Source organism: Nomascus leucogenys, chromosome 21 (genome assembly GCF_006542625.1).
Source record: "Nomascus leucogenys isolate Asia chromosome 21, Asia_NLE_v1, whole genome shotgun sequence".
In the NCBI taxonomy this organism is placed as follows: Eukaryota; Metazoa; Chordata; class Mammalia; order Primates; family Hylobatidae; genus Nomascus; species Nomascus leucogenys.
In genome coordinates this window covers 48128105-48153990 of record NC_044401.1, presented here as the reverse complement: position 1 = coordinate 48153990, position 25886 = coordinate 48128105, and the positions used below count along the sequence as shown (strand labels likewise).

Below are 25886 nucleotides of genomic sequence, written 5' to 3'. Positions count from 1 at the left end.
AATTACTTATTTTAAAAAAGGTATAAATTTGACCAAATGTGTATAGAATTTGTATGCTGAAAACTATACCACATTTATGAAGGAATCAAAGAACAACTAAATAAATGGACATATATACCCATGTTCATGGATTGGAAGACTTAATAGTAAAAATGTCAGTTCTTGAAAAATATACATGTTTAATGCAATTCCTATCTTAATCCCTGCAAGATTTTTAATGAATATAAACAAGACTATTTTAAAATTTATATTGAAAGGTGAAGGAACTAGAATAGTTAAAAGAATCTTGTAGACTGAGTGTGGTAGCTCACATTTGTAATCCCAGTGCATTGGGAGGTCACAGTGGGAGGGTGGCTTAAGGCCAGGAGTTCAAGACCAGCCTGGGCAACATGGAGAGATTCCTTCTCTACCAAAAGAAAAAAAAAAAAAAAAATGAAGTCTTGTAAAAGAAGAATAAAGTGAGAGGAACCAGGCTATTCAATTTCAAGATTTATAGAGAACTTCAATAATCAAGACTGCATAATATTGGTGGAGGAATAGACACAGACCAAGGAAACAAACAGAGAACCCAGAAATAGACCTGTAGAAGCAGGCAGCTGAATTTTACAAATGTGCAAAAGCAATTCAGTGGAGGAAAGGCAGCCTTTTCAACAAACTGTGCTGGAGCAATGGGACATGTAGAGACAAATGAACCTTGATCTAAATCTCACATTCCAGACAAAAAGTAACTCAAAATAGCTTACAGACTTAAGCATAAAATATAAATCTATATAACTTTTAGAGAAAAACACAGGAGAAAATCTCTTGAGGTAGGACTACACAGAGTTCTTAGACTTGACACCAAATGCATAATCCATAAAACAAAAAATTGATAAATTGTTTCTGATCAAAATGAAAACTTTTGCTCTGCAAAAGACCTTGTTAAAAGGATTAAAAGACAAGCTACAGACTGGAAGAAAATATTTGCAATCACATATCTAGTATCTAGTAGACTAATGTCTAGAATATACCAAGAACTCTCAAAACTCAGCAGTAAGAAAACAACAAGCAAACAATTAAAAAATAGCCAAAGGCTGCAATGAACGGAGATCATACCACTGCACTCCAGACCAGGTGACAGAATGAGACCCTGTCTTAAAAAAAAAGAAAAAAGAAAAGAAAAGAAAGAAAGAAAATAGCCTAAAGGATGGGCGTGGTGGCTCATGCCTGTAATTCCAGCACTTTGGGAGGCTGAGGCTGGTCAGATCGCCTGAGCTCAGGAATTTCAGACCACCCTGGGCAACATGATGAAACCCCGTCTCTACTAAAATACAAAAAATTAGCCAGGTGTGGTGGCCTGCACCTGTAGTCCCAGCTACTCGGGAGGCTGAGGCATGAGAGTTGCTTGAGCCTGGGAGATGGAGGTTGCAGTGAAACAAGATGGCGCCACTGCACTTCAGCTTGGGCTACAGAGTGAGGCTCAGTCTCAAAAAAAAAAGGAGGGGGGGTGGGGGGCAAGAAAATAGCCAAAAGCCAAGAAGAGACATTTCACTAAATGGGATATATAGATGGCAAATAAGCACATGAAACAACATTAGCCATTAGGCAAAAGCAAATTAAAAACCACAGTGAAATATCATCACTACACACTTAACAGAAAGACTAAAATTTTTAAAATCGTGACAACACTACATGCTGACATGAATGCTCAGAGACTGGTTCTCTCCTACACTGCTGGTAGGAATGTAAAATGCTACAGTCACTCTGGAAAACATTTTGGCATTCTCTTTAAAAACTTGCAATTTCCCTACAGCTCAGCAATTGCACTCCTGGGCCCTCATCTCAGAGAATGAAGACTTAGGTTCACACAAAAACATGTACATGGAGGTTTACAGCAGCTTTATTCTTAATCATCAAAAACTGGAAACAACGCAGATATCCTTCAGCAGATGACCTGTTAGACACACTGTACTTCCATACTGTGGACTGCTACGCCCAACCCACCTGGAATTATGCCGAATGAAAAGGTGAATCCTAGAGGTTATGTACTTTATGATTCTATTCATAAAATATCCTTGAAATGACAAAATTTTAGAAATGGAGAACAAATTAGTAGTTGCCAGGGGTTCTAGGGGAGTGAGGATGAAAGGGAAGTGGATATGGCTATAAAAGCTTACCACTTTGTGGGATAGAGATGTTATGTAGCTTGACTACAGATACTCATCAGTGTCAGTATCCTGTTGTGATATTTACTGTGGTTTGTGAGAAGTTGCCATTGCAGGAAACTGAGTAAAGGGCACATAGCATCTCTCCATATTATTTGCTACAACTGCATGCGAATCTACAATTATCTCAGAATAAGTTTAATTAAAAGAAAAAGCCAGATACAGAAAATACGATCTGTCTCTTAACTCCCAAATTCCCAGTTGGCTGGCCACACACCACAGTCTCAGTTCTGTCCATAACCAAGTTTGGGGGATCTCTTCAAGTTTGCAAATGTCACTTCTACTGAGATCCCTCTGACAACTTCAGTGAAGTCTCTCCTCAAAGCTTTTTTTTTTTTTTGAGACAGAGGGCTCTGTCGCTCAGGCTGGAGTGCAATCACTGCAACCTCTGTCTCCCAGGTTCAAGCGATTCTCCCGCCTCAGCCTCCTGAGTAGCTGGGATTACAGGTGCCCGCTACCACGCCCAGCTAATTTTTGTATTTTTAGTAGAGATGGGGTTTCACCATGTTGGTCAGGCTGGTCTCCAACTCCTGACCTCAGGTGATCCACCTGCCTGGCCTCCCAAAGTGCTGGGATTACAGGCGTGAGCCACTGAGCCCAGTCTCTCCTCCAAATTTTCAAGCTGTGTATTTTAAATCATAAAATGTTAGAGCCAGGAACATTTGAAATAATGGCTTGATAAAAGCGTCCATCATACCCCCGACCACCCTTCCTTTCCATGAATTATAACCAACAGAAATCTAGTGCACTTAGCGTGTCCAGCTTTGAGTGAAGCCCCCAAGCTTCCTGCCCCTGAGACTGCCGCCCCTAAACCTCTCTTGCATGGATTCTGTAGAGCTGCCCCGACCAGAAGTCACTCAGCCACTCCACTGCTCCAGGTCTGGTGGCCTGCTGGAGGCCAGAGAGTGGGAGAGTCAGGCTCAGCAGTGCCTACAACTCAAGCCACTGCTCAAAGGCTGTTGTTTTATTTATCAAGTTAGACCACAGGTTCTACAGTAACCTGGGCCTCCTTGGACACACACAGTGTGACGCTGAGACGCAGTTCTCAATACTGCTATGGTGTAGAATTTTTTGCGGAGAAGGAAAGACAGGAAGGCCTCTTGAGGTCAGTGTGAGTCAGGAACACTGCACTAAGGCATAGGTATATCACTCACAGGTTGAAGGTCGGTAGACTGAGGCTCAAAGAGCAAGCGGAGGAGCCAATGTTCAACCCAGGTGGTCTGGAGTCTCAGTCCAGTGGCCTTACCCTCCACGGTCACGTTGCTAGTTATACTGGACAGAGCTCAGACTGTGCCCTGGCCTGTGTAGATGCACCAGAGGTTTCATTTGCGGGTCACAGCCGCTGGGAACCCGAGAGTTGCTGGGGATTGCCAGGAAGGGACAAGGCATTTGTAGGCATGCACCATCTGCTTTTACACTACCCTAGAGTCAGGTGGACCCCCTCCAGCAATTTTTTTTCCCCGAGATGGAGTCTCACTCTGTCACCCAGGCTGGAGTGCAATGGTGTGGTCTCGGCTCACTGCAACCTCTGCCTCCCGGGTTCAAGCGATTCTCCTGAGTAGCTGGGACTACAGGCGCATGCCACCACGACCGGCTAATTCCCTCTCCAGCATTGTATGTGTCTGACTGCATGAAGTGTGAGTGTGTCTGTGTGCGACTGTGTGCGTATGATGTGAGTGTGTCTATGTGTGGGCCAGGTGTATAGTCTGCATATGTCTGCACATCTGTGTCTCTGTGGGTTGCCTGTGCCTATGTTTCTGCTTGTGTGTGTGCATGCATATGTGGTCTGTGTGTGTCTGTATGCATGTGGTATCTCTGGGATGTGTGTCTGTATGTCCCTGCATGCAGTGTAGTGACTTTGGGAGTGCACATGTGTACACGTGTGGTGAGTGTGCGGCCCTGCGTGAGTTGTCTGTGTATATGTGGTGCCTGTGGGTCTGTGTGCGCGCGTGTGCCCGTGGGTGTGCTGTGTCCTCCCGCGCTGAGGCTCCCATGAACCCAGCTCAGTTCAGGCCTCCCTGACAGTCCTCGGGTGGCCACCCCGGGGCGCGGCTGTCCACGAGGCGGAGAGGAGAGGAGTGCGTGGCTGGGTCGGCGGGCGGCGCCCCCGCTCCTCCCCGCGGGCCGGGCACACGTGGGCCCCGGGCGCCGCCTCCCCGCGCCGCCCGCCGCCCGCCGGGTCCCTCGCGTCCCCACCCACCTCGGGCCGCCCCCGCCGCCGAGCCGGCCCGGGGATAAAGTGGCGGTGCAGACGCCGCACCCTGTCGCCGCGAAGCCGGTCGCGCGCAGCTCGTCCCGGCCCTGGCTCGCCGCAAACCAGGATCCGCTGCTCTCGGGGAACGCGACAGCGGCTCTCGTGGCTCCGGTAACTGCCTCCTGACCCCCGCCCCAGCCCGCCAGTGCCGCCGTCAGGGGTGGGGAGCCGCACTGGGGTCCCGGACACGCCCGGCGTGGGCTCCCGCTACCCATGTGTGCATGTGTGTGTGCACGGTGTGTGTGCGCGCGTGTCCGAGTGTGCGCGCGTGTGTGTGCGCGCGCGCCCTCCCTGCTCCTTCGCACCAGCCCCCAAACCAACTTGTCCCCATCAACTCCATCTTTCTAGTCCTCACCTTCCCCGGTGCAGACACCCGGAGAAGCCCACCCGGTTTTCCCAGCGGCATTTCCGATGACAGCTTCGGTGCTACGTGTCCTGTGCTGTCGGAGACGCGCAGGAAGCAAAGTTTGTGAGAAGCCTTGGGGCGACTTTGCCTTGGGCACCCGCATTTGTGCGTCTGCGAGGTGCCTCGGTGTGCGCGGAGCTAGTTTCCCAGTTTCCCGGGCCCCTCCCTTCTCCGAGCCCCTCCAGCGATTTGTTTAGGAAAAGTGATGACATGAACTAGTAGTGGAGAATCGCAGCGCCGCTCCCCGCCCTGGGGAGGGAGGGGAGCCCCGGAGAGCCTGCCGGTGGGAGCTGGAAGCAGGCTCTGGGCTGAGCGCCCCAGCCCGAAAGGCAGGGTCTGGGTGCGGGAAGAGGGCTCGGAGCTGCCTTCCTCCTGCCTTGGGGCCGCCCAGATGAGGGAACAGCCCGATTTGCCTGGTTCTGATTCTCCAGGCTGTCGTGGTTGTGGAATGCAAACGCCAGCACATAATGGAAACAGGTTTGTCATGTATCCTTGGAATTTCAGATGGGAGGAATAATCTGAGTATCATCCACCTCATTATTGTGCCCACTTGAAACTGTTCCTTGGAGATTTTAAGATAGATGGGTCTTCTTGCAGCTGGGTCTTTGTACCCATAGAGCTGACTATAATTTCCACTTGATTACAGCTAAAATAGTCTTTAAGATGAAGTTTCCTGAAATGATTTAAAATAAACACAGATGGGAAGGGGGAAAAGCTGTAATGAGGCACTTAAAAAATAAAGTGAGCATTTTCTTAAGAACAAATGGGATCTTTCAGTCTTGGAGAGGTTTGCAAGAAATGTATGTATGTTTTAAACCTTTGAAACGGAGGGGTTTTTAAAACTGCTTTTAAAAAACTGTTACAGACTCTGAACTAGGTTTTTCTCTCCTATCCATACATGTTCTTGAGATATTTCTGACTTTGGAATATGTCACTTTTCCTTCTAGGACCTGAAGACCCTTCCAGAATGCCAGAGGAAAGTTCCCCCAGGCGGACCCCGCAGAGCATTCCCTACCAGGACCTTCCTCACCTGGTCAATGCAGACGGACAGTACCTCTTCTGCAGGTACTGGAAACCCACAGGCACACCCAAGTAAGTCTTCCCCAGAGAGTCACCCCAGGTGACAGGGGAGCATGGCCTCTGCTTCTCCTCTGGTCGTTATCATGTGCCATCTGGGGCGGGGCTGCTTTCTCTATGACCTACTTCCCCTGCCGTTTTAATGTTAGGCTGAGCAATGTTAACAAAGCTAAAATGTACACTTTATAATTTTTAAATTAAGAAGCAGGAATTCTTTTTTCATTGTAACAACTCAGATATGGATCCTACCGTATGGCAATTTTCAAAAATTCCACATGACTTTATTTTCTGTACTGGAGTTGATTTCCTGTTGTACAGGCATTCATTCAAAATCAAACCCAACAATTAAAGAAAATCCCCTAGATGGATGAGAAACCCAAAGTAATATATATATCTTCACCTTTGCTGTCTTTTCCTGCTTGTTTCTGAGCTTCCGAAGATGGCATACATGTGTCACCAGGAAGAAAGGGGCCTGGGTATTTCCTTCGATTCCTTGCCAGCTCAATTACTTTGTACATTTTCCATCAAGGATTTGTCTTGCTATTAGAAGCAGGCATTGGGACTACACACAAGACAGCTGGTCTCCTGCTGCTGCTCCCTCCTCTTGGATGAAGCAGGAAAACCCTGCTTGTTTGTGTTATTTGGAAAAAGAATTTATTTGTGGTAACCAATTGGCCTGGTGACAAGAACATTTCCTGTTCCAGGGACATTTTACCTGTTTCGCAGGCCTCTTGTCTCCTAGGGATCATTGTGCAGTTGGATTATGTCTCTCTTTGTGCTCCAGTAATCACCCAACCCACACACAGGTGTAAAATTTCTTCTCCGTCTTCATCAAGGTATCTATGATCCAGGGAGCTGCAAGTTAAAAACACAGAGATATGGACTTTTAAAACCCGGCATAGAGTCATAGCTTCAGGGCAGCTATACAGACTGGCTATGGTTTCTCTCTAGTGTTTTCAGTTGGGTAATGTGCTAAGAAGAGTTCCTACCAGTTCTGGTAATACATTTCTTAAAGAATGTGTCTGTACGTGCATATGCATTAGAGGAAGTGGGGGGTTGTCGAGCATTATGATGCTAATTAATCATTAATTCTCCACTCTGACTTAACGGGCTGTAGAATTGCTCAATCTTGGATTAATTTCTAACAGGTTAGTGGTTTGTGGTAATTTGATCAATATACAGAAAGAGGACAAATAATTGAAAATAGAAGTTTTTAATGTCTGAGTCTCAGACTTGGGGGGCTTTGTTGGTTAAGTAGTGAGGTTGTTCTAGTTCGAAGTCAACAAAAATAAAGAGGGTCTGCTGTCCTGGCACAGGGGGAGGGTGGTGGGTGAGTCGGTTAGAAATGGTCAAGTTGGTTGCCCTGCCCTCCCTTCGCCTGCGGGTGGTTTTCACAATCTCTGTGCTGAAGTTGCATTGCAGGGAGCCCTCTCTGCTCCGTTGCTTTTGCTCTAGTTAGAGATGATAACTCAACTTCTTAATTTAAACTGAGCTGCCTCTTGGATGTCAGCGTCTGCCTTGTGGTGGGTGCTGATGGGCTTAAGAACAGTGGTGGATGGTTGAGGCAGTTCGGCCCCAGAATTTGGAAGAAACCTATGGGTCTAGAAAAGGTTAAGGGAAAAAAATATTGAGGGCAGGAGCACTGAAATAGAAAGGGCAACAGAACCATGAGCGTGTATGAACATTTTCCATAGTGTTAGCCTCAGTTTACCAAAGAGGAAGGGGCTGGCCAAGGTCCTACCTACCTGCCCTGCCTTGCCTCCAGCCCCTGGAGATGATGCAGAGATCCTGGAGGCCCCTTGCCATGACTCATGTTAACCCTGTGCTTGCTGGATCTTGGGGCAGTCTTGGGGGTCCTAGGGTGGCGGCTCAGGGCAGAGGTTTGTGCCAGCCAGCATGAAACACCTCTGTATCATCATAACCGAGACCAGCTGCTCAGCATGCCTGCACTCTTGCATGATCTGGGAGACCCCCGTAGCATCATTATAATAAGTATTATTATTATTGCCTGCACAGAATCATTCACTCTGCTTTTAGGAAGAGGGAGGGGACCTCAAGTCACCAGGGCTTCAGTCTTTCCCCCCAGTCTCTTTACCCCTCTTCAGCAAAACCAGGGCCTGGCTTTGTGCAATCCTGCCTCCTCCCAGTTAGGAAGAAAGAAGGGAGGAAAAACAAGGGGCAAAAAAAGAGAAGAGTGAACCCTCCCCCACTACTCTACCAACTGTGGGCAAAGCCTGGGTTAAGAGCACCTCATCTCCAGCCCCGCCTCTGCTATCTTTCTCATAGAGGCCCTCCGGACCTCAGAAGCCACCCCGGGGGCCTGTGGATAGCTGATTATGCAGAAGGATCTGTGCCAGCCTCGGTTAGTCAGTACTGGTTTGGGTGGATTTTCTGGCCAACCAGTTACCTCCAGCTCCTGGAGCCTGCCATGAGCACCTACAGGGACATATTGCCCTCAGAGGACCTGCTGGGTTCCAAGACTGGCTCTGCAGGTGGCTTGGAGCAACACTAAGCCACAGGTGTCAGCCGCTGCACTGGGAACCTGGCTTAACCGGCTTTATGGAAGCAAATTCTGTTGTATAAACACCAGCCTCCTTGGACTGGACCCTGAGAAAGAGAAAGCATGTCTCGGGTTAGCCTTTACCGTCAGTGCTGTTTTTAACGTAGCAGGCCAGGGTCTCCGTATTTCATCATCAGGAATCAGAGCTTAAACCTCCATTTGGCAGTGCCAAGGCAAATTCATGCTATAGTATTTACGGTAATAACAAATCTTACACTTAAGGCATGGCAGAATTACCTCATATTAATTGAGTGCCAAGTATGTTCTAGGGTCTGGACTAGATTCTGTGCACACATGATCTCATTTTACCTTCACATCAGTCTGTGAGACAAGTATTATTATTCTTACTATTCCCATTTTACAGATGAGGAAACAGAGGTCCAATGTTACAAAGTATCTTTCTCCAAATGACCCTGCTATCAGTAGTGGGATTTGGTCCACCATCTTCTGACGTGGACCAAATCCAATTGTTCTCCTTACACCACCAAGCAGGACAGATTTTGTCTTTATAGGTAGTGTTTTCCTGATAAATTCTTACATTTTGGGTTAGGGTAAATATCATTTCCTAGGGTAAAGAGGAAGAGAATAGTTAATTCTCCCTAATAATTTGCTCATAATATATTAAAGGTGGGAAATGAGCTGGGTTCAGTGGTACACATCTGTAGCCCCAGAAACTCAGGAGACAGAGGCAGGAAATGCCTTGAGACCAGGAGTTTGAGACTAGCCTGGGCAACATGTTGAAATTCTGTCTCTTAAAAAAAAAATAGATTAGAGATAGGTATCCATTCTGAAAACAACAATAACAAAAAACAGAATTTATGCCCTTGGCTGACGGGCTGCCTTATCCAATTCAGCATGCTGGAATTTAAAAATATTGGCTGGGTGCAGTGGCTCACTCCTATAATCCCAACACATCAGGAGGCTGAGGCGGGTGGATCACCTGAGGCCAGGAGTTCGAGACCAGCCTGGCCAAAAGTGGTGAAACTCCCTCTCTACTAAAAATACAAAAAATTACCCAGGTGTGGTGGCAGATGCCTGTAGCCCCGGCTACTCGGGAGGCTGAGGCAGGAGAATTGCTTTAACCCAGGAGGCAGAGGTTGCAGTGAGCGGAGATCGTGCCACTGCACTCCAGCCTGGGTGACAGAGCAAGACTCCATCTCAAAAAAAAAGGGGGGGGGGTGGATACTGCATCATGAGCAAATGTCCACTGATGCTATCAGCAGGGTGATGGAGACCGGCCCATGGATGGGGGCAAGCTGCTTTGTGGGCTCTTGAGCTAGGAAGTCACAGTTGCTCTTGTGCCCCTTTGAGAAATGTTTAGCACCTTTGTATTCAGCCCACCAAGTGGCTCTCAGTCCATAGAAAGGCTGCCTGGAAGTTAACTGTGAGAATTCCTTACCTATGAGCTCAGGTGAGGGAAGGGGTGCGGTCTAAAAACACTGTGCAATTTGATGACTTAGACTCCAAAAATATCCTCATTTGACACTGTATGACCAGGAAGGCTGGAGAGCAGGCTGTAATTATATGATTATACAACTCTGACCCCTGCCAGGCAGTGAGTTCAAGGCATGGAGCAGACCATATTTACTGTTCATCTGCAAGGCCCGGCATGAAGGAGGTGCTGAGTAGAGGGTTACCGAGTGGACGCATCTCACTCTCATCTTTCCTCAGTGCTAGTCCACCCAACGGCTTGTGCCACTTGGCCTTCCCGGCAGCCCCTCAACTCTGGAGAGCTGGCCCACTTTCTTTTCTGTAGCTTCTGTTACGATGATAACAACTGGTGTATTGAAGGAACTGGCTTAGAGTGTGATTGTCCCTCCCTCGCTGATGTCCCAAGACACACCCCTGGGAGGCCAGCCCTCCCCACTTCCTCCAGAGCCCTGCCCTCACACCTCCAGTAAGTGCCTCCTCCTTTAAATCTCTGTTTAGCATTTTGTTCCAAATTCCCCTGCATTTATGGAGACCTCCTGGAACATAAGCCCTTTCTCCGAACCTTACTGGCCTTGCCTTCTAGTCCTTTCTTGCCTCAGATCTCAGTCACGTGGCTTTTCCCTCCAGGAACTTTGTAGCCACCCCCTCACCATGGCTCCCTCCTCTCCCACCTGGCCAGCTCCACCGGTCTGAGCTGCCTCGGGGCCAGGGTGCAGCCTGCATGGTTTTCAGGATTTTCCTGTTGGTGACATGGAGCTAGGTGCTGCAAAGGGAACACAGGCAGTGGATGGACTCGCAAGGGAGATTTGGCATTGTTTCTGGAACCTGCCCAAGTCCTCAGAACTGTAGCTGCTTTCAGTGGATCTAGAACCAGTAAGACAGGGCTCCTCCCTCCTGCAGTTCCTTCTCTTGCTCCCAGGAGTGGGGCTCAGTGATGGTCCCCATCACAGCCCTTCCGTTCTAGGCCCATGTTGATCCCTTTCTCCATGAAGCCTTCACTCCCTGTGTGTGTCTACGGCAATGGGCAGTGCCATCCTCGGGCACTTCCCCCACCTATGCCAGTTTACCTGGAGGAGAGGCCATGCCCTGAAGCCTGGGTAGATTTAAGTGATAGAGAATATCCCCCCTTCTTGCGTCCTTGTAATATCCTCCTCACATCAGCCCCCAGCCAGACACGGGTGTGGCACCTGTGGCTCTGGGAAATAACGGTGCCTCCCAGCCATCTGGATCCATCGGGAGGTGAAGAATTTTCACCATCTGCTTGGACATAATTCCATCCCCATGGCCTTCCGGAGACTTTGTCCTCAAAGGTGGGACTAGCTTTTCCTTCCCCGCCCTTAGGTTTTCTAATCAGGTTGTCAGCCGGCTGTTTAGTGCTTTCTTTCCCCCACCCCCTGCTTTGGGTGTTCGTTCAGTGTCCCAGGAAACCTTCTGCAGGTCCTGTTTTTCATCTTTGAGTGTAGAAGGGAGTGTGAATTTCCATCTCCCCAGGACGCAGCTGCTGAACCCTGTAGCCCTTCTGAACTCACGCCACCTGCGACCAGGTGTTCCCGCATCACCAACCAGCTGGTTTAGCACAGATGCTCCCTGGGGTCAGCTAAATCACACAGCTTATTGTCCCTTCAAGTGGCCATTTTGAACCCCACTCTATTAGTCTCTGCAGGGGTGAGGACAGCCTGGCTCCTGCTCAGCGCCCCTCGCATGCAGCTCTGTGGCTCCCCCATACGGCTCCTTGCTCTCCTCTCCCAGGATCCAAAGCAGCGATTCATTCAGCAAATACTTCCTTATTGACCTCTACATGGTTCTTGGGTGCCAGGGTGGGGAAAGGGTGGCAAAGATCATGCATCTGATGAAGGGGTGGGGATGGACCAACACATGGATAATTATAATATGATGCAGCCAGGACCCAGAGTCAGGGCTGCTGCTATGCCACTCAGAGCCTTTGTGCAAATCAGACAGAGGTGCCCACTGGGCAGAGGCTGCCCCATGAGTTGGTGGGCAGAGCGTGGGCTGGGTCGCAGCTCCTACTTGCCCTTCTGTCCCGTGTCCTGGATGGTGTTCCACCCTCGGAAAGGGCACATGGGGGAGAGGACCCAAACACAAAAGCATGAGCCAAAGGGTGGGTGTAGGGGCCCCAGCTTTGTATCTCAAATAACCAGCCAGATGGAGAGGTTCGTAGTAATCTAGGCGCAAGGCGAAGAAGGCTGAGTCATGGCAAAGACGTAGCACCGCGTGGTAGCAGGAGATGGAGAGACGAACATGGACTGTGCCTGAGGATGCATGGGCAGCAGAGGGAGAAGGAGGGTGACTCTCAGGTGTCTCTAGAGTGATGGCAGAAGGAGATGGTGTTATTGAGGGTGTGGGAACATGGGATTCTCCTTCACAGCACACACCTTTAATGTATTCTCTGCTTGGAACACGATGGGGCTGCTGTGTGGCAAGGAGGATGCATGGGATCATCGCAGGCTGCGGGCCATTTGTTGACACAGCCCTGGGATAAGCCAGGAGGGGAGTGAGGAGAAGGAGCAGTGGCCAACGAACTGATTACATTTCAGACGTCACCAATACAATATCAATCAATATGAATCACGAGTGACTCTGCTGAAGGTTAGGAAGGAATCAGCTTACACCCTCTCCCCACAAGGAGGGAAAAAAAGTGAAGCACCTTTGACTTATGTCTGTTGTTCCATAAAATTTACTCTTAAACTCTGAGAAAATGGGCCCTACCATGCATCTTCTAGCAATGACATTATTTTTAGTCAGATCATTGCATTTTAGTAGCACCTGTATGTTATTTTGTCCATTTTAAGAATTTCCAGAAGTTTCTTTTTCTTGTATGAAGCTGTTATTTCTCCTTCTGATGCTTCTGCCTTTGTGATAGCATAGCAAATTGTTTTATTTTTAAACAGGGCGTTTCTTCTGGGCTTTTTAAAAATACTCTTCAAATAGCAAAGATCTTTTGATGGCAAGAGGCAAGGCCGGCTGCTATTCTTGCAGTTGAGTTTTCCAACAGCTTCTTTAAGGGATAATTTCTTCCAGTTGCTGTAAGAATGTTCTGCTGATACAAATCTGGCTTTATTTTGCAGTAGAGTCGAAGAAAAAAAATAGCAGAATAAGCTGCTTCCTGAATAGCAACCTTTGTTCACCATTGTCTATTTATTGGCACCTTTTAGGTTTAGATCTTAATCCCAGATGCACTTTGTCCATGAATACAAACCAAACTATTGGTCATTGTATACACGGAGGAAATGGTCTTTACTGGTGCAAATTTTTACAGCTGAGATGACAAGATGACCCTTGTCCCATATTGCAGGGTCATCCAAGGTTCTTTCTGGTAGGAGGTTCTTTTCATTTCACACAGCCTTGTTCATTAGGGGATGGGGGTGGGGATGCTGCGGTGGTCAGCGCGTGAAATGGGGTGACGTTGTTCTCTGTGTGTTTGAGGGCTATAAGAAGAGCTGTGTGTTGTGTGTTCCTACACTTGCAGCTGCCCCAAGTTGACCTTTGTGTCCGTCTGCTAGCATGCCTCTCTCCTGGGCTAATGCTGACCATTTATTCCCATGCTTGATGTTCCACAAAGTCTCTTGTATATGGTGATGAGACGGTATGCCTCACCTTCCCCCCAAAAGATTCAAACAACATGTTTCTCAGGGAGTCATAGCTCTAGCAACATTCTGAAGGGAGGAAGGGAGAGAGGGAGGGAGGCAGGGAGGAAAGGAAGGAAGGAAGGAAGGAAGGAAGGAAGGAAGGAAGGAAAGAAGAAAGGAAGAAGAGAAGAGGGGAAGGGGAAAAATAAGGAGGAGGAAGGATAGAGGAGAGAAAGAAGAGTGGGAAAACAACAGACTGAGCACTAAGGTATCTTTAGAGATCATCAGCTGTCCCTGACCTTGGGGACTTACAGGAGGTTCATGGATAGTTTTTGGGGGTTAAAGTCTGGGGCTTTTGACATCAAAGGAGTATATACACTTTTCTAGGAAAGGAAGATGCATCATAGGCTCCACTAGACTCTCAAAATGGGGGTCAATGGCCCCGGAGTTCTGTGCCACTCTCGTCATTTCACAGATGGAAAGACTGAGGCCCAGGGGGTGAAAGGAGTTTCTCAGGCTGCCACAGGGCTGGCTCAGGGCTGCAGGGCAGCCTCCTGATCACACATTGCCTCTGCTTCGGGCTTTTCCTCCAGAAGTTTCCCCTGTGCCTTCTTCTGATCAATTTAAACTACAAGTTATCCCTCCCCAGCAAATGTCCGGTTTGGAGCAGGGCTTGGAGAGGTACCAGGCCCCTGTCTCCCATGGGAAGCCATTTGGCCAGCCTCCATTTTGCTGGGTCTGTTGACAGTGGTTAGAAGTATGTGGGCACCTAGGTGATGCCCGCCGAGGCTGCTAATAAGTGCAGATGGACCTCAGAAGAGATGGCCAGAGACCTACTTGGAGCAGCCAGGAGATAGATGGGAGGAGGGGAGAAACTGTGGGAGGAACAGGAGCCCAGGAGGCCTCTGGGAGAACAAGAGTCGGAAGAAAGTGGCAGACTCTTATGAGGGGGCCCCAAACAGAAAGGAGGGAAGCAGGGGAGAAAAGAATGAAAAGGGGAAGAGATGGAAGGGCACAAAAAAACTGCACAGGCGGCCACATACAGCCTCTGGTTAATGTCTCCTTGTCAAGGCATGTCAATTTTCCCAGGTCATTGACAGTCTACTGGATTAGAGATTAAAAACCTTTAGTTAGGAAATTGCTGCCTTTAGACATTTTAGAAGTTCACCTCTGTTTATCCTCTTTTGTCAATCTTGAAGAGACGTGTTTCAGGGAAACATAGCCTCTCTGAACAGCAAAAACCAATGGTGCTTGCAGAAGAGCGGAGGTCCTGGGACAGGACTGCCAGGACCACATCCTGGTCGACACCAGCCAGGTATGGGCCTCCAGAGATGCTACTGACCCATCACTGCAGCAGTTTTCTCATCTTTAAAATGAGGACTAAGCACCTTTCCCACATGGCTAGTGCAGGTGAGAGAGAAATGTGGGCTCCCTGAGGGTTCAACGTGAACTCTCCTGATTCCTTTGTCCGCTTCGTCTCCCTGCACCATCATTCGGGGGACTCTGCGGACCTGTGCCAGGCTTGTCAATTGCCCACCGTTACCCCTTACTTCCCTCCACCCTCATGGCAAGCGCCAGTCACAGAGGACCTAGTATGAAAGCAATCATGCTTTTGACAGATTCCAGCCTGACTGCTCCCCTCACCACACCAGGCCACAGGCTTTCCCCAGGGCTCAGGTTACTCACCTTTTTTTTTCTTAACTTTTTTGTTTCTTCAAATGAAACTCAGTTCCATGTCAAGGAGATATCAGGTTCCCTGATAAACTTCTGCAGTTGCTGGGTGCTTCTTTTAAAAGTAAACAAAACAAGAAAGCCACAAGGAAGCTGACCTTTGGTGTGAAATTCTTTTTGAGATAACACATAATAAGGGTAGTTCAACACTTTTCTTTTATGTGGAGCTCAGTACAGGATTTGTGGCATAACTCTTGACTGGAAGGAGAACCAAACAACCCTTAGCTATTATAACTGGAAGTCAACTTAAATAAGCCTTCCTTAGAGCATCCAGTCAATTTTCAGTGGTCCATGTCTTAAGGTATTCCAGTCTTTGGCATATGTTTTTCCTTTGGTCCTGATTACGTTATCATGGTTGGTGGAAATGTTTATGCTGCAGAGAGTGAGACTGTTACTACAAGGGCCATGTGCTAGATCTAGAATGGGCAGGATAGTCTGGGGTATGTTAGGAATCTATTGCTGTTACTCAGCCCATGATTCTGTGGGTTGGCGATTAGTGCTAGGCTCAGCTGGATGGGTCTTCTGTTGCTCCCAGCTGGGCTCCTACATGTATCTATGGTCAGTTGTGGATCAGCAGGCACTGGCAGGCCAGCTAGAGGCTTGCCAGTCTTGGATGGCTTTACCATGTCTGGTGTTGGCAGGCTGTTGGTAGGATCACCTCAGTTCTTGTCCATGTGGTTTATCATGCTTTCTCAGACTGGTCTGGATCTGTTCTTAAGGTGGCAGTTTTTCAAGAACAATGAGAACAGATGCCAGTAAGCAAGTGCTTTTAAAGTCTCTCCTGTATCACGTTTGTGAATGTTCCACTGGCCAAAGCACATCAGGAGGCCAGCCCAGAGGCAGTATGTGAAGGCATGTCCAAGGAGCAAGGATGGAGGAGAGAATATTATGTGGTCATTTTTGAAATCTATTGCATGGAGGAAAATATATTTGTATTAAGAGTTGGGACCAGGGTTGAAGTCTTATTACTACCTCTGCCTCTGAGTAACTTTAGACAAGGTACCATCTCTAGACTCTCCAGCAAGTTCCCAGAAGTTTTTTCTTTTGCTATAACTCTGGGATAGTTTGCATCTTCTATGACAGGGCATAGAAGGTTGTCTTCTAAGACAACCTATGATCTTCTCCAGGGCAGAATTCATGTTAACTTTTTTCTATCTTCTCCAACACACGCCTCTTGTAGAGTTTCATACCTGGCACAAAATAAGGGATCAAAACATGTTTGTTGCATGGATGATTCAACTTCCTCATACTTACAGTGAGATGACTGAGAGAGGATGATTCCTGAAGTCTCTACTGCCACAGTTTTGCAGGAAAAGAATATAAGCATTTCTGTTGAGTATGGCTTCAAGGCATTAACCTTTTGTGCAGGAAAGGAGCACCTAAATCCAGAAGTATCACCGAAGGAGTTAGTGACACCTAGAAGAAGAATATTCCCTGCAGGTTACCCCTTGAGATACTGGATGGCTGTACTTTCACCAGTTTGGTTAGCTTTGCTGTAAAACTCTGTGTGAAACGCATCTATGAGTGGGAGTTACAGCATGGCAGGTGTTTTCCATTTTAGCACAGAAGTTGCTGTGGATGTCAGAATCCGGAGGGTTTGCTTCCTTTTTTGATTGGGTGGGGGAATGGTTCAACAGGTATTAACTGAGCTCCAAATGTAAACTCAGTACTGTGCTGGACAGCAATGGAGGGTCCACAAACAGCATGGAGACGTGGCCCCTTTCACTTCTGACCTCTCCATGGCACTAGCTCTTGCTGAACACCTCGTGTATGCCAGGTCTCATTCTAGTTTGGAGATAAAGAAATGAAGTTGCCCTGCTCCTGCCTTTGAAGGCATCTCCATGCATTTGTCAGGGAGGCAGTGCCATACACCGTGGTTGTTGTCTTGTGAAGGCTGTGGATTCTGTGTTGAGATTTCAGAGAGACGTTTGGTGACTTTCAGCTGGATCTTGAAGGTAGAAAGGGACATTCTGGGCCGAGGGGAATCACACTCTCACAGGCATGGAAGTGAGAGAGGATACCGTGTGCTCTGAAAATAATAAGGATTATTTGGAAACTGGAGTCCGAAGTGCATGGCAGAATATAAGTTTGGAATGGCTGGCTCGGGAGCCTGGATTGGAATGGCTGTTGTCTAGTCTGCTAGGACCACTATAACAAAATACCACAGACTAGGGGTCTTCAACAACAGAAATTAATTTTCTTGCAGTTTTGGAGCCTAGAAGTCCAAGATCAAGGTGTCAACAGGGTTGATTTCTCCTGAAGCCTCTCTCTTTGGCTCACAGATACCAACCCTCTTTGTGTGTCCTCATGTGGCCTTTCCTTTATGCACTCAGTTCAGTTGGCAGTGGCCATTTTGACTTGCTAAGGAATTTGGGCTTCATTGTATAGGCTGTGCTGGGAACCATGACAGAGTCAGGGGCCACGTGGGTTGGTAATTGTTTAAAGTCTAGTCCATTCAGAGCAACTGAGAAATTCCTGCAAAGGTTTTATGTGGCTAAATGTCTAGAATTGAATAAGGATCTCACCTTTTCACATCTGTACTTCTCTGTGGTTCCATGGTGGATGCCCCAGCCTGCATGAAGTTGCTGTTGGTTTATCCTTTGCCTTGATGTCTTTTGTCCAAGACCATCTAGTCTCAGCAAGCCCCACAGGCCACCTGGCTCAAGGGCAAAGCCAGCACATCATGGGAGCGTGCCAGGAATGAACTCTGTCATTACAGAGTAAGGGTACTGTGTAGAGAACTGTGGCCATCCTCACTTCTTTCTTGCTGATTTTTATCCTCAGGGATATCACTCATGATTAGTCTTTTTTTTTTTTTTTTTAATTGTTGTTTTAAGAGACAGGGCTTTGCTCTGTCACCCAGGCTAGAGTGTGTTGGCTCAATCATAGCTCACTGCAGTCTCCAACTCCTGGGCTCAGGTGATCCTCCCACCTCAGCCTCCTGAGTACCTGGGACTACAGGCACTTGCCACCATACTCAGATAATTTTTAAAGTTTTTGCAGACACAGGATCTCACTATGTTGCCCAGGCATGTCACAAATTCCCAGCCTCAAATGATCCTCTCTCCTCAGCCTCCCAAAGTGCTGGTATTCCAGGTGTGAGCCACCACACCTGGCCTCATGATTGATCTTAATCAGACATGGCTCTCCCATTCTCCTCTCCTAGTGGCATTGCAGCTAGGGCTGGCTATAGGACTTGGTGATGGCTAATGAGACACAGAGGAAGTTTCTGGAGGATTTTAGCTCCATGATAAAAGGCAAGAGAGAGCAAGATGAGAAGATCGATCTCTCTCTCTGCCCCAATTCCCCTCACTCCCTACATTCTGCCTTTGTGGGCATAATGCAGCTGCAGTAGCCATCTTGTAGTCTTGAGATGGCAAGGCTAACATGCTAACAGAGAGTGATGGAGAAAGCTGGGAAAATCTGGGTCCTTGATGGAACAGCTGAGCCAATCTCGGATCTGCCTATAAATATACCTTGATTGATAGGACAAAAATCCACACCAATGTGTCTCAACCACCAGGTGTGTCCTGATTCTTTCAGCCAGATGCATCCAAATGATGGAAGATCCAAATGGTGGTGAGTGTTTGGGCTGCTGATGCTTGAACTGAGTCTAAAAATGGCCCAAGACTGATGTGGAGGAGCATGAATGAGAAGGAGGAAAGGAATCCTAGGCACATGTCCAGACTAAGTAGAGGCATTAGAGGCAGGAATGAGCAGGAGAAGAGAGGCTGATGTTGGAGAATAGTGGGAGATGAGCTTGGAGCCTGAGTAGGCATTGGTTGGTTGCCTATCCAGTATCCATTTCCTTCTTCCACCCACAGTGCCTTAAATTTAAGAGGCATCTCTTCTTTACTTTCAGCCCATGTGTTTCTGATGGTGTTGACTCCACCCTGGTGAGAGGTTGATCATGTGACAAGTTTAGCCTATCATCATTTTACATTCTCCCCAGCTACAGTGATTGGTTCAGGGATGGGCAAGTACCCAATGCAAGTCATGATCAATAAGACTTCCCCTAGGACTTTTGGGAAGGAAACTGTCACTTTTCTCCTCTGAAGTTGACTCTAGAAGCATGAACCCTGGGCACTCTGGCAACCATTTTGAGACTGCAAGGGGGAAGGCTGACCAAGAATGGAACTTACCTCAAGAAAGCAGAGCTGAGAAATGTTGAAAGAGAAACCAGTTCCTGGTCATGTTGCCAGACCCCCTGAATCAAACCTAACAGTACTGAGCCTAACAATCACATAAGTTAATGAGCATGGGAATCACTTTCTATCACAACTGAAAGAATCATCATGGATCTGGAAATGGTCACATGGGAGGCTATGGTCATGTTGGAGGTTGTAGACAAAACTTTTGATAAGAAAGCTAGACTCTGGAGCAGAGAAAAAAGAGTTTTCATCCAGGTGCGGTGGCTCACGCCTGTAATCTCAGCACTTTGGGAGGCTGAGGCGGGCAGATCACGAGGTCAGGAGATCGAGACCATCCTGACTAACACGGTGAAACCCCGTCTATACTAAAATACAAAAAATTAGCCAGGCGTGGTGGCGGGCACCTGGCTAGGGAGGCTAAGGCAGGAGAATGGCATGAACCCAGGAGGCAGAGCTTGCAGTGAGCCGAGATCATGCCACTGCACTCCAGCCTGGGCAACAGAGCAAGACTCCATCTCAAAAAAAAAAAAAGTTTTCACAGCATGTCTAAATTAGCCAGAGTAGGGGTCAGAAAGCATCATAAAATGAAGTTCTGAGTTGCTGCCCCTGTTATTGTATGACTATGTCTTTACAGGCCAAGAGACCTCCCTTCTCTCTTCTCATCACTGACAGAGTTACCAACCAGAGATTCACTTAATAAAATTATCTTTTAAAATGCAAGTATCTTTTCACCTTAAGACACTGAAAAAAGAAGAGCAAGTTAAGCCTAAAGCAAGCAGAAGGAAGAAAATCATAAAGATCAGAGCAGAAATTAGTGAAATAAAGAATAGAAAAACAATAGAGGAAATAAATCCAAAAGTTGGTTATTTGAAAATACCAATAAAATTGATAAATCTTCAGCTAGATTCATCAAGAAAAAAAGAGAGAAGACTTGAATTACTACAATCAGGAATGGAAGAGGGGATGTTACTACCAAATTTTCAAAAATAAAAAGGGTTATAGGGAAATACTATAAACAATTGTGTACTAATAGGTTTGATAACGTAAATGAAATGAACAAATTTTAAGAAAAACCCAAACTTCCCAAACTGACTCAAGAAGAAATAAAAAATCTGAATAGACTTAAAACAAGTAAAGACATTGAATTAGTAAGCAAAACAAAAACAAAACCAAAAAAACTACCAACAAAGAAAAACCCAGGCCCAGATGGTTTTGCTGTTGAAATCTACCAAACATGTAAAAAGAATTAATACCAACTCTCACAAACCTTTCCAAAAAATAGAGGAAGAGAAAACACTTCCCAACTTATTCTAAGTGGTCAGTATTACCCAGATAACAAAAGCAAACAAAGACATCACAAGAAAAGAAAACTAAAGGTCAGTATTTCTTATGAATAGAGATGCAAAAATACTCAACAAATACTAGCAAACTGAATCTGGCTAATTTTTGTATTTTTAGTAGAGACAGGATTTCATCATGTTAGCCAGGCTGGTCTTGAACTTCTGAGCTCAGGTGATCCACCCACCTCGGCCTCCCAAAGTGCTGGGATTACAGGTGTGAGCCACCGCGCCTGGCCCTATCTACCTATTTATCCACCCATCCATTCATTCATTCACCCATCCATCCACCAACTCACCCATTCATCCATTTACCCATCTACCCATCTATACATCCATTCATCCTTCCATCTATCCACCCACCCATACATCTACTCACACACCCACTCATCCATCCACCTACCATCTACCCATCCATACATTCATTTATCCTTCAATCCATCCATCCATCCATCCATCCATCCATTCACTCATCCATCCACCCACCCCATACATCCACCCAGCCACCCATTCATCCACCCATGCACCCATCCATTCACCAATCCACACATCCATCTATCCATCCATTTATTCATTCATCCACCCATCCACACATTTACTTATCCGTATATCCGTTAGTGTCATTCAGTAAATATTTACTGAGCACAAACTCTATGGCAGGCCTTGTGCTGGGTCTTGGGTGACAGAGAAATCATTAAGACCCCATGGTCCCTGCCTTCCAAGGGCTCACAGCACAAGGAGAAAGGCAGGCAGGCAAGCCACCAGTGCATGTGCCAGGGTCTGGAGTCTAGACCGGGTGATTTGCCTGGAGAAGCTAGAGAGCTTCCCAGAGGAGAGGACCCTCACAGTCCCATGCTCATGCCCCACCTGGCCATTCAGTGCATTTAGAATTCTATGCACCAGAACAAAGATGGGCATTGTCAGGCTCTATCTCCACTGAGGCCCCAGCCAAGAACTGGGGAGACAGCCTGCTGATCTCTGTGGCTTAACCTCAGAGGGCTGCAGGGAGGCATGTATTCCTTGAATACATGAGTTTCTTAAAATTCTTTTGTAACCACTTTTTATTTATGCTTGTATCACCTTTGGAAAAGGGCAGGAAACGAATCTCTTTGGAAGGCCCAAACCTTTGTCTGACATGTTGCTAGATACTTCTCTGGCTTTACCTCCCTGACTCTCACAGCACCCATGAGATGCCTAGCCTCATTCTTGCTATTTTATTGCCATAGACAGTGTCGGCCACATGCTATTAAGTGGCAGGGCCAGGATTTGAACCCAAGTCTGTTTGCTTTAAAAGCACCATTAAAATTCCAACACCTAGCTATGCCTCGTAAAACATTGCAGAACCATGCCTGTAACTCAGCTGTGTGTGCAGATGCTACTTAACCCTCACAACAACCCTGGTGGGGGGTGGGCATGATAAGCCCATTTTACAGATGAGAAGACCGAGGCCCACAAAGGCTCAGTGGCTCTGATGAGGTCCCACAGTTAGGAATGCCAGGTCTGTGGTATGAGCCTGTGGTCCATGCCCCATTCACCCTCCATAGGTGTTCAGCTCCCGCTGCCACTGATGATGCTGGTCTGGCTGCAGATGCCCCTTCAGGTCACAATGCAGTGCAGAGGCCTCATTGTGCCTATGAAATCGTGACCATTTTCCTTAAATTCATCACTCGACACTCGTCTCACCTCTCCCGCATTCTCAATAAATTCCTGATCATTTATTGCCATCCGTTTGGCATTTCACCACCCAGAGGAACTTGGAGCCATCTGCAGCCTTGGAAAGTTCAAGCTGTTCTCCTTCCAGGAAAGAAAATGAATGTTACATAAAATGGAGCCCAGCACATTCTTATAGAAGATCAGGAAACTGCTTCTCTGACTAAAACAGCTCCCTGTTATCTCTGCCTCTTGCTTCCTATTTTATCCAGGTCCACAATCACACGGCAGCTGCCGTTTTTAAACATTCTGTCTTGCAGAGCCTTTAAAAAGAGCTCCATACTGTCCCTGTGTTCACATAGAATGGCTGTCTCTCCAAGACCCCCATGGACTCTGTGAGGAAAGGCTTCTCCCACTGCATTGTCCCCAGCAGAGCCTGTGCTTGTGGCCTTGTCCTTTGTCCTTCAGGTGTGGGTAGGAGACCTCTCCAGGGGTCGAGGTGCCTGCAGACCTCCAGTGGACCCTGGCCCAATTCCTCCTACTGCCTCTCTGGGGTGGCAGGCCTGGCCCAACTATTACCATTTCTTCTTCATAGAACAGGCTCTTCTTCTACTGGCTCATCTTAGGTTATTTTATTTGGTTATTGTCAATAAAACTGGCTCTGTGTTTTGGGGAAGCATGTTCATTATAGAAACTTAAACTGAAGTAGAAAGATGTGACTACTGACCACTCCAGGACAATTAATGTTGATGTGCACAGACTCTGAGGAATTGGAAAGCACCCTAAATATGATCTATTATAGTTCGACCTGTGGGCTCTACCATGGGGAAACTGAGGCCCAGGGAACTTAGGCTCACTCATTCCCTTGTAGGTGGCCATGGCAGGAGTGGGGAGTCCTACTCAGGGAGTCACTGTGGGATGGGGAAGAAATGAGCAGAAGCGATTAGTGGACTCTGCCGTGTGGCTGGGATGGCTTTAAGCAGATGTGACATTTGAGCCGGGTCTGGTCCGCCCCACGGCCCTGCAACCCTCTGCTCACTGCCGGCCTCCTGGGCGACACTGCTTTCTGGCTCTGCGGCCCCATCCTCCTAACTGATGTTACCTCCTAACCAGCCACCTTGCATTCCGGGTGGTAATTCCTGCTAAATGGCTCCAGATCAGCTTTTCCCAAACCTTGACTGTTTACACGCCACCTTTGTGATTTTCATAGCAGCTATTTAAATTTCATATTATTTCTTCATAGTTTTTTTTAAATCAACTTTCTTTTTTACTTTAAATCTATTTTAAGAGGAAACTTTATCGTAACACAAGAAGTAGAAACCAGTGTCAGGGGCTGTAAATAGGTGACCACAAGAAGAAAACAAGGCAACAGTGTATTCCAGCTCTGCACTGGGGTGCACTCAAGAGCCCTGAGCCACCCTGTCCTGAAAGTGGTGGTGAGCTAGTGCCTGAGAGGTGCTTAAAATGGGTCAGCACCTGAGTGAGTCTCTCTCTTAAGTACTCAGAGGATTGGAATGGGATGAACGAGGGAATGAGTAATGTTTCCCTGGTACACGGTGATGGCATTTCATGCCGTGACATCAAACTTCCCTAACTCATCCCAGGCACAACCAGCTGTGGGAGTCCTACAGGCTGAGAGACTCATGCTCTGCACACTCAGGGCTCATCACACCAGCTAGTAAATATGCAGGGTTTTTAACAACCCTCTATGTGATTTAGAGTCTAGCTCTCTTCATTTTTTTTTTTTTTTTGCCCTGACATATATGCACATCTTCATTCAAAGCCATCCCATAAGTGAGTGTACTGTTCCCGTCCTATGGAGCATGCCTGTACAGTAAAAGCATCCCATATGGTGTGAGTGCACCAGCATCGGCCATGGTTTGCTGTGAGGCTGGTTGGCACCAAGGAGAATTAGAAGAAGTAGGTGGGGCCAGAATATCTTCACCCCCACCTCACTGCTTTTTCCTTCAGGCGGCCTGGAGGTGGGTGCCCACTGCCAGAACAAGAGCAAGCACAGGCCATCCCCTTGCATCAGTAAAGAGACTCAGGCTTGGGCCAGGTGTGGTGGCTCACGCCTGTAATCTCAGCACTTTGGCAGGCCGAGACAGGTGGGTCATTTGAGGCTAGGAGTTCGAGACCAGCCTGGCCAACATGGCAAAACTCCATCTCTACTAAAAATACAAAAATAAACTGGGTGTGAGGGCACACACCTGTAATCCCAGCTACTCAGGAGGCTGAGGCAGGAGAATCACTTGAACCCAGGAGGTGGAGGTTGCAGTGAGCCAAAATTGTGCCACTGCACCCCAGCCTGGGTGACACAGCAAGACTCCGTCTCAAAAAAAAAAAAAAAAAAAAAAAAAAGAGAGAGAGACTCAGGCTTGAAAGACAGTGCTCCAAGCTCTTGCACAGAAGCGAGGTCAGTCATACCAGCATCTGGTCCTTTTCCGGAATCTTGGGACAGCTGTGGAGCTCTTCATTAATGGACTGCTCTAAAAGTCACACCATGTGCCTTCCACAGACCATCAGTGATTTCCCAGAAGTGCAGTTCCAAATATTGATCTAAATGTTGCCTCAGAGGAGCCCTTTGGCATAAGAACCTTTTCAAAACTGGCCAGGGCACCGGCTGGCCCAAGGCATCTGAAGAGATTGCACATGTTAATAAAGGTTCTTAATCTCTTGGCCTCCTATAATGCAGAACTGCTTTTCGATTAAAAATAAATCACTCCTGGAGCTTGCATCCCCAAAGCATAGGAAATAATTTTGAGGCAGCAGATATCTTGTGTTGGAGGAGTAATAATGGCCATCTAAGTTTCCAGCCTGGTACAAGGGGGGTGATTATCCATCTCACCCCACTGGCACTGACATATTTTCTGCACCTGTAGAAGATTACAGGAGGATGGGAAAGTGTGGGAGAAGCTAATCAGGCTTAATTAGGGAATGCAGGATGTCAGTTTTGCTTGTTATCACACCTGGGCACCAGGGCTGTCAGGCTGCTGACCGCCTCAGTGGGCCTCCACACTTTGGTCCTGTTTGCATTTTGTGAGCAGCAAACAGATATGCACCTAAGTGAGTGAAGTTCAAGACCAAACTCTTGAACCTAGTGTCTCTTACACTCCGCAACTCTAGTGTCTCCAGTCCTGTAGGAAGCAGGCCAGTGCTGTGTGGTATGGAGCGGATGTCCCCTGTCCCCTGACCCTGACGTGCTTGGCTCAGGTTGCCCAACCCGGCCTGTCATATGCTCATCTGCTAATTATTCTGGGTCCACACTAGACTGGAAGTTCCATAAGGGTAGGGACTTGATCTAACTGAGATGTGTGCCCAGAGCCTAACCCAGTGCCTGGCCAGACAGAGCTCTCAAGGAATCTCTGTTAAATAAGAAATAGAGGGCTGTGAGCTGTGTGGGCCTCTGGCTGGTGACAAGCATGCGTTCTTCCTGTTGGGTTACAGCTGTGGCCACAGCAGCCTTCCAGCTACTTTCATTGGGCTTCGTCCTTTCTA

At 47.4% G+C, this 25886-nt stretch overlaps 1 protein-coding gene across 5 annotated transcripts in view; it reads left to right on the top strand.

The window, feature by feature from the left end:
- Positions 1 to 4046: 4046 nt before the first annotated feature.
- MGLL (monoglyceride lipase) overlaps positions 4047 to 25886 on the top strand; it is a 134235-nt gene continuing 112395 nt past the window's right edge. Inside the window, exons 1-2 of one of the 5 annotated variants that reach the window (XM_030802171.1) lie at positions 4047 to 4569; positions 5812 to 5956. In XM_030802171.1, coding sequence (XP_030658031.1) covers positions 5832 to 5956 — 125 coding nt within the window. In that variant the 5' untranslated portion in view covers positions 4047 to 4569; positions 5812 to 5831. Of the gene's footprint in view, positions 5342 to 5811; positions 5957 to 25886 lie in introns of all 5 variants that reach the window. The other 4 variants (XM_030802170.1, XM_030802167.1, XM_030802168.1 and 1 more) reach the window with 4 other exon arrangements.